The 12602-nt window shown below is 46.1% G+C and overlaps 1 protein-coding gene across 3 annotated transcripts in view; it reads right to left on the bottom strand.

The window, feature by feature from the left end:
* Nucleotides 1–10236, bottom strand: part of GOSR2 (golgi SNAP receptor complex member 2) — a 68542-nt gene extending 58306 nt beyond the window's left edge. Inside the window, exons 1-4 of one of the 3 annotated variants that reach the window (XM_047081706.1) lie at nucleotides 10149–10236; nucleotides 3783–3847; nucleotides 1912–2020; nucleotides 708–840 (exon numbers count right to left, since the gene is read on the bottom strand). In XM_047081706.1, the coding sequence (XP_046937662.1) occupies nucleotides 708–840; nucleotides 1912–2020; nucleotides 3783–3847; nucleotides 10149–10177 (336 nt within the window). In that variant the 5' untranslated portion in view covers nucleotides 10178–10236. Of the gene's footprint in view, nucleotides 1–707; nucleotides 841–1911; nucleotides 2021–3782; nucleotides 3848–9891; nucleotides 9919–10148 lie in introns of those variants that run through there. The other 2 variants (XM_047081707.1, XM_047081705.1) reach the window with 2 other exon arrangements.
* Nucleotides 10237–12602: the final 2366 nt, after the last annotated feature.

Here is a 12602-nt window from a genome sequence, read left to right as displayed (position 1 = left end):
CCTCTCTGTTAAAACAAAACAACCCAAAACCCACCTCACTTGGTGGAAATACATTATAAGGGACCTGAAAAAGGCCAGTGTGTCCTCTAGCCATCAACAGCCATGTGCAGGAATGGATCCTATTAAGACCGAGGGGCAGGGGCAAGGGTCTCCCAAAAACCAAACATGCACACCAACCAGGCCACTTTCGAACAGGCTCAAGTCAAGCAATCCATCCAAAACAAAAGACCTGTTAACAAATTCCTCCAAACTGCTGCTCAGATTTGGGGCAAAACCTTTTAAGGCATCTGACACGGGAACCACACACATACACAGCACGATGGCAAGTGCCTGCAGGCAGCTTTGAAATGCTGCCCCTCATGACAAATGGTTTCAGTTCTCATCATCTGTCTCTACCTGATCAGAAACCATTTCCACCATGTGAACTTCCACCTCTCAGTCAAACCCAGGTCATTTTCACCCCTGCCCACTCCTTCAATTTAACTGCTTCCGCTTCGGGTTTTTGTGTTAGAGAAGGAGGTTCCCTGTCTAGGTCTAGTGTCTGTGGCAAGGCACAAAGCCCACTGTTACTTCCAGTCGATCGGCTTCGGACACCCCCTACAAAGATGAAGCTCCAGGACCCGAGTTTCAGTGGCGACGAGCTGCCGAGTGCCTGTAGACACTGCCCCCCCACCCCCTCCCGCCCTCCAACCAGGAGCCTGGCTTACGTTAGTGGTGAAGGTTCGAGACAGAAGTTCCTCTCGCTGTCTCTCCTGCTGCTCCCTTGCGTATCGCCGATGCTGGAAGTTTCTGAGAGCAGTCTGCAGGTGCTGGACATCATACTTTAACTGGTCAACACGACTGGAATTGATGGAGACAGAGATTACATTCCAGAAACCCAGGGCCGCACATTTTAAGCGGCCAGCCTTCGTATTCAAGAAAGATGCTTCCCGGGGCGCCTGGGTGGCGCAGTCGGTTGAGCGTCCGACTTCAGCCAGGTCACGATCTAGCGGTCCGTGAGTTCGAGCCCCGTGTCAGGCTCTGGGCTGATGGCTCGGAGCCTGGAGCCTGTTTCCGATTCTGTGTCTCCCTCTCTCTCTGCCCCACCCCCGTTCATGCTCTGTCTCTCTCTGTCCCAAAAATAAATAAAAACGTTGAAAAAAAAATTAAAAAAAAAAAAAAAAAAAAAGAAAGATGCTTCCTTACTTCTCCCTACACCACTGCATGCTGTACCCACCAAAATGATCTGATTTTGATCACTGATGTTGAAAATAAAGAAGCGGCCTGTGGTTCAAGTACGGTTGTAGCACAAGAGATCCCAACAGCTTTACTTAAGCATCTGCTGGTCTCTGATTCTGGATGCATGACAGGGAACAGGTGACAGGAAGCAGGCTCAAGGACCTCTCCCTGACCTACCATGGATTATATTGCTTTTCAAGAAGGAGCCCAAGGGCACCTTCCGAGTAAAGCAACAACAAAGTTTCATAAGAACTTTTGGGAGCAGGGGCTGGGCTGGAGGTGGTGAGGGTTTTCATTTGAATTTCATGGCGGAGTATCAAATGTTAGATCAGTATTTCATTATAAATCGGCTGATTGAAGTGATTAAGGGCAAGATTTCATCTCAATCCAAGAATGCAGCAGGAACCAGAGGGCAGTGCACACCTCCCTGGCTGCTGGAGGCTTCAAGTAAGGCCACGGGTCTGGCCAGAAAAACGGTATTGGAGGCAAAATTTCAAAATGACCCAATGTAAGGAGACACAGGCTTCTGAGCCCCTAACCTCACAGGCTTTTTATTTTGAGGAAATATCATTGAAACGAAACCGTGCCCTTTAGGGGGACTTCATCTTCACAGAGTCTCAGTTTTTCAATGTGTAAATGGATTTTCAGAATATCTGACAGCCTCCCCTGGACAAGAGGCGTCACAACACTCACAGTTTGGCATTCTGTCTTTTGTTCGGGGGCTCCTTGCTGGACAGAATCTCCAGACGTTCTAGATGGCTGAATATCTGGTCAATGCTTGCTTGGATTTCGTTTTCTACTACTGCACAAAAGAGAAAAAAGAGTAACTGCTGGAAAAGAGACAGTGAGCTTAAATTAGAATGATACAATAAACATGTCTTTTTCCATATCCAATAAATTCAAAGAAACCCATTCGAAAAGGAGAAAAACGCATATCGTATTGAATAATGGAAAAAAATTCAAGTGATACTGATTCTGTAAATGTTGTTCTAAACACACACACGCATATATACATGTAGCTGTTAATGTCATAGCAATGCCAATTGTTTAAAAAGCTACAGATAAATCTGTAGAAATAAATTTCCTGCCTTTAGAAAATAAAATGAGTATTTGGGTTGTCCAAATAAAATATTTTAAGCAAAATGCAGTATCTTCTGAAACAGAATGAGGTCTCTTTTCCTTTGAGATTATTCTCAGATACGAGTTATAAATATCTAGTAAGAAGGCTGCCAATTGAATTCCCTACAGTAATGAGGTTAAAAGAAAAAAAAGCACAAAGGGGAAGATTAGTGTGTGAAACACAGAGAAGAGCTCCCTTGAGGCTTTCCATAAGGACGGGCAGGCTGATGCTGGAATCCCCAAAATAGACTGAATATCACTAGGAAAGGCCCAGGAAAGAATCCACAGAGGTAAAGATATGATAAATACAGTCATTTTCCTTATCCCTCTTGATAAACAGTCAACACGGCCTCTTTTCCATTTCTAATCATGTGACAGTGAGACTGCTGGGAAGGCAAACAAAGCAGATGGATAGGAACTAAACCGTGTACAAAAAGGGCACCCAGGGGGGCGTCTGGGTGGCTCAGTCGGTTAAGCATCCGACTGTGCCCGACTGCTGATTTCAGCACAGGCTGCGGTCTCACGGTTCGTGGGATCGAGCCCCACACCAGGGTCTCTGACAGCTCAGAGCCTGTTTGGGATTCTCTCTCTCTCCCTCTCTCTCTGCCTCTCCCCTGCTTGTGTGCTCTCTCTCAAATAAATAAATAAATAAATAAACAAACAAACAAACAAACATTAACAAAAAAAAAAAAAAAGGTACCCAGATTGCTTCTTGCCCAATAAAGACACGACAGTAAAGAAGCAATGTCACCCTCCTAGGCCAACCTGCAGCAGCTAACATATGCACTCTAGATTAGAACAGGGTGGGGCACAGAACCCAGAAAAGAGATGCTTTTGACGCTCCAAAAAGGAGGCATGAGCAAACAGAAAAGGGCATAGCGACAGCCAAGCGGGGAAGTGAACGGGTGGCTTCAGCAACGTGTGGGTAACCAGTGGCATCTGTCGTGGCCAGCTCAGAGAAAGGACCTTTTCTGGCCAACAGAAAACCGTAAAACAAAAAGCAGCACTCTTCTCAAATGAAACCACAGTGTGGGAACTACACTAATTAATATTGCTATTCGTTTCTGAATAATCCTCCTAAAAAGCCACAGTTCTCAGCTCAGAAGAAATGACCAATTCCAGTTAAACATCTCTGAATTTGTACGGAGTACATTCCTCCCAGGGCTCGGTAATTAGATTAAGACAGAGGAGAGGAGGTCCATTCCCATAGGGCCCTGTCAGGGTGAGTTGAGGGGTAATGGGGGATAAGGCCTGTGGGATTCCACGGGGCGCAATGAGAGAAGTCAGAGGCTTTGCCAGAGGGTTTTTCTGTCCACCCCTAAAAACAGAACTCCTTCGGCATGGAATCATTAAGCCCCTGAGGCAGCAAGGCGGTCAGGAAACCCAGCCCATTAGCGTCGTGTCATCAGGAGAAAGGACTCTGCTCTCCATAGTTAATGACTCACAGTGCAGAGACTGCTTGTCCGCGGTCTCCAGGCGTCCCATGTGAGACTGGATCTCGTGGACCTGCCTATCAAAGGAAGAGAGAGGAAATGAGTGATACAGGAGTCATCGACAGTGCTTCGGTCAGGAAAGACAAATTTTCTGATGCCAACGTGTAACTGATTTAAATCGACAGCATCACTGAACTGTAAACTTTGTTAGGTGGCACTTTAGGCCACATGTTTTGGCCCGGTTTCTAATATTTTACCATGAATATTAATAAGAACACTAACAGGCGGCGCTTACTAAGTGCCTGCCACATCGGAGACATTCTGCAAAGTCAATAACCCTATGCGGAAAGGACCATTATCATCTTCGTTTTATAAATAAGACAACCGAAGCCCAGAAAGGTTATGTAACTTGTTCAAGGTCACACAGCAAGTGATAAACCTCAATCCGGACCCAGCCAATCCCACTCTCTGCTCTTTGACCCGATGTGCTGAGCGCTGGTCTGTACTAGGGAGAGTCAAAGGGCAAGAAAGATATAATCCTTGTCCTTGAGAAACAATGTAATTAGGAATGACAGGCCAGAGAGACATGACAAGTCCCAAGAAGATTTAGGGGAACATCACTACATGGAAGTGTAAACAAAAAGGAAGCCGAGGGGCTACGCGCAGTGGCGTGGTGCCAAGGAAACGTAAGAAAGTAAGAGTAAAAGCTGGCGGAACCCGGTGGCGTCAAGTGAGTTCTAAAGAGCACTCTGAAGACGGAAACTTGACCTGATGAGGGAAGAGATGAAGAAAAGGATCGGCAAAAAGGCACGTGGATTACAAGCAGGTGGGCCTGCCCGGAAGCGAGTAGGGGTCGGAGGGGAGAAGGGATGAGGCGCTCAGTGCGAGAAAACTGTCAGAGGAAGGTCCTGAAAGACGGGGATGTCCCGTCCGGTAAAGGCCTTTCCCTGGCAATCCCAGGCGAGTGCCACCTCATTGGGAAATGCGACACCGTACCCTGGCTCGCCAGCGTGGTCTCAGATGGCGGGCCCTAGCGTGCTCTCCGGAGGCTCCTCGGGGCCTGACCAAGGTCACCCCCAGAGCCCTTCCTAGCAGTCGTCTGCGATCAGTTCTGGAATACTGCCTATGCTACCCCAACAACGGGCTCCTGGTGCTTCCGGTCTCTCACATCAGAGCCACAGGAAAGCAGTCTGCTGAGCAACTATATCACCTCCAACCCTTGAGGGAAAGGTCAGCAACCAGCCTCCACCATGAGCACCACAATCTGTGAACCCAAATTTACCAATGCAAGCCAGAAGCCCAAACTGGGTTTCAACTCTGTCTTGTCTTTTCCAGGGCTTTCCGGCGGACTCTAAACATGACCCACGGCACCAGAAGCAAGGCCAGCGCTCTACTGAGTCTGAGCGCACCTGGGTAAGACCCACGGCCCTGAAAGGAAACTAGAAATCACCACTAGAGATGGAGGGACCAGACTGCTCCTCCGGTAAGATAGGTCCTGATAGTGTAGAATGAGGGCACGTGGAGGTACGGAGGTAGATGGAGGAACACAGCTTGAGTTAACCAACACCTGGGTCAGGGTAACCACAGAGACAGCAAGAGGACTGCACGGCGACGCCGATGGGAAGACAATTAGGATTTTACCGAAGGCCTGCACGTAGGCCGTGAGGTAAGTTGTCAATGGCAGCTTCATAGAGCAAATGTGAAAATTAGCAGTATTGACAGGAACGGGAACAGAAGAAAAAAAGGGAGGGGGGCAGGGGGCAAAGAGTATCCAAGACAACTCTGAATCAAGTATGAGAGGGATGACCTGGTCCACCTGCTATGAGGACTTATGACAAAGCCATAATAACAACACAAAACCAAACAAAACAACATCATTGCAGTGCGGAGACAGACAAACCCTAACCTTGACCCAGGAGCAAAGAGTAGAGTCCAGACACAAAAAGAAACGCAAGATGGTTTAAAGCCCAAATGTAAAAGGCAAGGCTTTCAAATTTTCTGGAGAAAATACAGGAATGCACACTATGACTTCAGGTTGAAGAAGAATTTCCTAAACAAGGCAAAAAACAATACTGTCCCCCAAACCACACACACCACAAGACTCGTCAATTTGACTACATTAAAACAAAAAACCTGTCTACACCAAAGACACTCTAAAAAAATAAAATAAAAAGACAGGCAGAGACTGGAAGATACCCGCGGCAGATAAGAAAGGACTAATGTCTAGAATAGATTAAAAAATGCTGCAAATCAACAGGAAAAGTCAAAGCACTTTTGTAAAATGGGCAAAGAGCAAATGACAGAAAAGAAAACCCAAACATATCTATATCTATATCCATATCTACATCTATATCTATATCTATTATTCCACTTAACTAGTAATCAGAAGAATGCAAAGTCAAAATAATGAGATAGTACATTTCCCCCATGGATTGACAAATACTTTAAACTTTAAGGACGAGGGCTTCATGGCAGGCTAAATAATGGTACCCAAGGGATGCTAGCAAAGATTTCCAGCATTCTACCACAGGACTGCCTTCAGCTCTACGTTTTGTTCAAGATTTTTTAACAAACCAACTTACGTTGGTGACATTTTCACATCACTCTGTGCTATAATGAGCCTAGGTTAGGATGTTGTACCACAAAACAAATAGTAATATTTTCATTTAGGCTAAAATAGTAAAATTAAATTTGTCAGGGATGAAAAGCATTCCCACTTAAGACTTTTTTAAAAAGTCCCCAATGTACAATATCAAGTGGCATTCCATCCTGGGAGCTGTCTGTTAAAGGCCCCTATTAAAGACTTCCCCTGACGGAAGATGGATGAAGAGGATGACCGGGAAAGAGTCTAGAAGTCAAGTCATGAAGAGGAATGGTCAAAAGAGCTAGTGATAATAAGCCTCTGAGAAGAAAAGAAAAGAAAAGAAAAGAAAAGAAAAGAAAAGAAAAGAAAAGAAAAGAAAAGAAAAAAAAGAAAAAAGAAAAAAAAAACTCCATTAAAATGGGGCAGCTGGTGCTTTTCAAATACGTAGAGCTGACATAGGCAGAGGAATGGGCTCATTCTCCACTGCGGCTCCTGAAGGGAGAGCCAGAACCAAGAGCCCCATTCAAGAGGGTAGCTTTCAGCTCAACATGCCCCTCCCCACAAAAACCCCAGAATAATTATGAACTCTCTCTCTTCAAGCAAAGGAAGAAGGGGGGCGCCTGGGTGGCTCAGTCAGTTGAGCGTCGACTCTGGGTAGGCTCAGGTCATGATCTCATGGTTCATGGGTTCGAGCCCCGTGTCGGGCGGGCTCTGCGCTGACAGCTGGGAGCCTGCTTGGGGTTCTCCCTCTCTCTCTGCGCACCCCCCCCCAACTCGTGTTCTTTCTCTCTCTAAACTTAAAAAAAAAGAAAAAAAGGAAGAAGAAAAACAGCTCCTGCATGTTTAAACACAGGGTACATGAACTGCTTCGGGTTTTATAAAGGGTCTTCCTGACTACAGGGAGTTGAAATGGAAGATTTTGCCAGTCCCTTCCAATTTTTAAAGTCTATGAGGACAGGGTGAGAGATGATGGCAACACTCACCCTATAAACACCCTTCAGGTGGCTTATACCGTTTTCTAAGCCAAAATGGACAAACTTTAGAGTTGCAGGGAAACAATACTAACTTCTCCCACCTAAGCTCCGAATGCTTTGAATGAACTAGAAGAGATACGGCCAAGAAAATGATTTCAATCTCTACATTTCATGCCTGGGAGGAAATCAAATGCAAAACAACAAAGCAAGCAGGCATGGCATAGGGGGGACTACTATGTGGCAAGTCTGTTTTAAACCGAACTGGGAATTCAGACAACACACTGGAAGCCAATAAGGAACAGGTGATGCACAGGCAGGACTTGGGGCGGGTGGGGGGGGGGGAGGTGGACACTAGAAACCAGAAGTCTTAGCCCTGTCCAACATGGGGTCCGTGGTGGGCTTAGGTAATAACATCACCAAGCAGAGAGACCTCATAGTAAGAAAACAAGGTCACTGTTGCTGACTAAAAACAAACAAACAAACAAACAAACAAATCCAGGCTGTAGAAATGAAATTGCTTTTTAAAAGTCCATGGAACTACTCTCATCCTTTCATATACACCTATTTTGTATCCATGCTGCCTCTGCTCCCTACGAGCAGGGAACAGTTTTAGAGTTAAAAGATACTGGTTGCAAGTTCTGGTCCCACTATGGACTGGCTGAGGAACCAGGAACAAGCCATTTAACTCCTTGGTGCCTCAGTCTCCGATAAAACAGGGTACACACATGAATAAATAATCACAACTATTTAAAGGCTCATAGATCCAAATGCAATATGAAATTGCTGTGTAACCTTTACGGCATCATACAAACATTTGTGGTTGTTTTTGCTTTACTTAAAAGTAGTGGGAACCATCTGGTCATTTTCACCTCACCCACCTTGCCGCTTCTCCATTTAGCCTCTCACCAGAAGGCAAAATCAAAAAAAGGAAAAACTGGTCTTCAGATAAGGTAACAGTTTTCACACCCAGCTGCTCACCAGAATCACTTGGAGAGCTTGTTAAAAATAGAGCTTCTTGTGCTCCAGACCTACTGAATCGGAAGCTCTAGGGATAGAGGGACCTAGGTGGCTTAGTCGGCTAAGTGTCCGGCTTCAGCTCAGGTCATGATCCCACGATTCGTGGGTTCGAGCCCCGCTTTGGGCTCTGTGCTGACAGCTTGGAGCCTAGAGCCTGCTTCGGACTCTGTAGCTCCCTCTCTCTCTCTCCCCCTCCCCCACTCACACTCTAATTCTCAAAAATAAATATTGTTTAAAAAATTAAAACCGAAAAGAATCTCTAGAGATAATAAGGTCCAGGGCACTGAGGGATCCTAGACTATACAGGGGACAAATATAGACACGTCTACAACCACTTGAATATCAAAAATAGAAGCCTGGCCACTTATTCATCTATAAAGTTCATCCTAATGCAGTATTACTTAAGCATAAAATGTTTATTCTGATTTTCACCTCCCCTCCCTCCCCCACTCATTGCTCAGGCAGTTAAGAAGGAGTTTTCAAGATACAGAACTTTCAAGTACTGATTTCATTCCAATGTACTGTCAGGGACATGGCCAGAGATAACCACAAAGTGGGTTCAAAGTTCCAGTAAAATTAAGATGCTCAGTTACTGTTGTGTCAATTCAGCCTCGATCATTAATTTCTGCAACTGCAAAAGTTAATTGCTGACGCTCGCAGGATTGTGTGTTTCCTTTTAAGACACTCAATCACCAGTATCATGAAGCTGAAAGGAGCCTCAAAGTTTATGAGCTCCAAACTAACATTTTATAGATCAGAAAAAGAAGTCTAGAACCAGAACTCCCAGGACTGGTTCAATACTTCAGGGGAAAGACACACTAAAAGATCTGTCCTTTCTTAGTAACACAAAAATAATTCTATTTCATTCCTTTTCCAATGGACTCACAGGTCTGATTATTTAAGTTCCATCATATATATAGATATAAAAATTTTTTTCTAAAGTAGTCTCCACGCCCAGCTTGAAGCTTAACGCAGGGCTTGAACTCACCACCCAGAGATCAAGCCGTGAGCTGAGATCAAGAGTCAGATGTCCAACCGACTGAGCCACACAGGCGACCCGTCCCTTCTTATAATTTTTATATGAGAATAGGGCTCCCAGGGTAAGAGCAAATTCTGTCGTTTTAAAACTGTTACAGAGTAGGTTTTATATTTGCACTCAAACCAAACACTGCATCAGTATGGTCTCTGGTATAAACCAAATCAAAAGAAAAGGGAAAAAAGTGTAGCAGCAACAACAGATTAGTGTCAATCAAGAGTTGGGGCCGACGTCATTTAGGAGCTGTGAGTTACAATGAAACTTATTCTGACGACCTTAGCTCAATGATGGATCTTTCTAAACTAAAGAAGATTCCGTTTGTATTGTTCATTTACACTCCATCCAATCCTGCCACACCTTAGATTTTTTTCGGACGTCCCTGGGCTCTCCAAGTGAATAGTAAAGTAGGTGTAGGGGCCCTGACTCCCACCATCTCTACCAACCCAGAGCAGTGAGTTGGCAGGTGCTGGACAAACAATTTATAATCTGTAAGTGTGACTTTCCCTTCACCTAGTCTACTTAGCAGGTAGTCGCGGCCTTGAAGATCCCATGAGCCGTCCGGCCCAACGTCCCCACGCATCAGGCCGGACCCTCCATCCGCCGCCGACTTGGGCATCCCGCCAGAGACAGAACTTCCGAGCCGCCCCCGGCAGCGCCCCGGCGGAAGGACTCGGCCTCCACACTGGCGGGCGCCCGAGGCCCCAGCAGGGGAGCCGGCCTCGCCCAGCCTGGCTGCGCCCCCGCCCGTGCCCCGACGCGGCCCTCACTTGTGCGTTTGCTGGTACAGCGGCTCCATGTCGCCAGCCCCGCCAGGTCCGGCCCTGGCTTCCTTGGAACACGTCCTCACGGCCCCCCTTCCGGCTTCCGGCTACCGGCTTCCGGTCGCAGGACCCGCCCCCTCCTGCCGGCCAGGGCTGCCCCGGCGCGCGCCCTGCCGGTGGTGGTGGAGACAGAAGAGGAGGGCGACGGGAGAAGAGGCCCGGACAAAAAGGCTAAGGGTAGTCAGAGGCACTGCCGCAGATCGGGGACGAGGAAGCATAGTTGTGGGTAGGGGGGCGGGCTTCGGCATCGAGTCAGGCGTTGACAAGGGCAGTCGGAGAAGTAGGGACGTGAGGTCCTCAGAGCAAAGCTGCAGGAGAGCTGGCGGACACCTGCCATTCCCCAGCGGAGGCAGGCTGGGGGGGCTGTTCTCGCTCTCCTTCCCAGTAAACTGCTCAGTTGTGGGTCTGGAGCTTGCGCTCCGCTGGGCTCTTGTGCGCAAGCATCTCCTATGTCAAATATGTCCGGTTACTACCCCCCCCCCCCATTTATCCTTCCAATAAACTCCCAATGAATGAGTGGTAACCGTGTCTTGTGTGCTGTGGGGAAACCGGGTTCCTCTTGCCCTCAAGAGAGGTCGCGGTCTAGGAAAGGAAGTGAGATAAGGGTACAAATAAACAGCTGCAAGGGAGAAAGTCCAAAGAGACAGCCGAGCTAGGGTCAGCCCCGTCGGAGATTCAGGAAAGACTTAATGTAGGAGGTGGCATTTGAGTTACGACTTGAAGGATTTGTACGCTTCGGTCTCTCCACGTGGACCTAACCCATGTCCACCCTCCAGGCTTATCTGCAGTTCCTCCCAAGGGAGGAGATGTTCCTCTTCCTTTGACAAGTTGATGCTTTTATTTTCCTGTATCCTGGAGCCCACCCAGTCTTGTGTCCTAAGAGACCGTCCACCCATGTACATTCTTTCCCTAACATTTTCCCACTTATTCTAATATTTATTAATGAGCACCTGCTATTACCAGGCACGCATATTGGAGGAGGAATACAAGTAATAGAACCCTCAAATCTCTCATCTCTCATAGCCTGTTGAGAGGGTTAGTCACGCCCTCAAGCAACATTATCAGGTCGAGTAAGTACTACAATTGATATTCTGGAGAAAAGCAAGAAGGGTTCATGGACTAAACAGCCTATGAATGGGGCCTTCAAGAATCAATAGAGTTTTAACAGTATCTTACACAAGCTCACTACTCTGTAAATGTTGATCTTGTTGGCCTAATGGAGATGAAGGGAAGGGCATTTGAAGCTGAGGGGATAGTTGAGAAAAGGAAAAAAGCGGGAAAGAACATAGACCTTCTGTGGCTGGGTTTAGGGGGCTTGGGGGCAGTAATAGTGTTAGAAGGAGAGCTGGAGCCAGATCATGGGGGATCTTAAATGTCATGCTTAGATTTGTATTTATAGGTTTCTTTTTTAATTCTATAAGTAGTTAGAAGCCTTTAGAGGTTGGATAGAAATTTTAAATTTTCTCAAAGAATTTTTATGCCAATATTTTGCTCTTCTTTGGACCTCACAGCATCCTGGTGAGGTGGGTTAGGCAGATAAGGATACTGAGGTCCAGAAGACCTCCCCTCTGCTTCTCAGTCTCTAAGGTGTTTATATGGACATGGCCTTTCTCTAAAGAGAAGAAAACTCCATCTCCCCATCTTGCTGCACTTGAAACTTCTCATTTCTTTTATGACTAAACCACATAGACAACAGATCTACCCTGTCAACATCTCTATGGGTAGCTTGCCTTCCAACCTCTCCTTTGTTCTACTAGAACTATTTTTCTAGGCTCACCAGAGTCTACCTGACTTAGTCCGGTGGTGTCTTTCCATGACTCTCCATACAGGTATTCATTGAGTTCATACTACGTATCAGGCACAGTGCAAGGACTGGGGCACAAAGATGAGTAAAACATACATCAGCTTGCCATAGAAGTTCTTTAATATACACATCTACACAGGAGGGAACCATCTACAGTAATAATTAGAATACTATGTAGCTAGTGTGGGATAGAGGTAATTAGGAACTGTGTGATGACAGAGAAGTGACACTTAGCCTAGTTTGGGGATTCAAGAGGGCTTCAAAGAGGAGATGATACCTGAACCGAGTCTTAATTTATTTATTTAATGCTAGTTACATTATTACTTGTGATGCTGCGTCATCCTTCACACTGAACGTGAATGCTGACTTCCAATGACCCAAAGTTTGTCACTGTGCTTCATTGATGATGACACTAATGGCACGTTTTCCCTAGAGTATGCAGGAAAATATGAATAATAATTCACTGTTCAGAATTACTCAGTATAAATTTACAATAATATATCTTCCAACTATGTTGTTTTTTTCTTGAAATTTGTTAGGCCTTAACCACAGCTTTCCTAGAATATGATCTCTTTCAGTGTTGACTGCAACACTGC

This window comes from Lynx rufus, unplaced genomic scaffold (genome assembly GCF_022079265.1).
Source record: "Lynx rufus isolate CCGP_SWC_20201006 ecotype Redwood Valley unplaced genomic scaffold, mLynRuf1.p SCAF_18, whole genome shotgun sequence".
Classification (NCBI taxonomy): Eukaryota; Metazoa; Chordata; class Mammalia; order Carnivora; family Felidae; genus Lynx; species Lynx rufus.
This window is presented reverse-complemented; position numbering and strand designations above follow the sequence as displayed.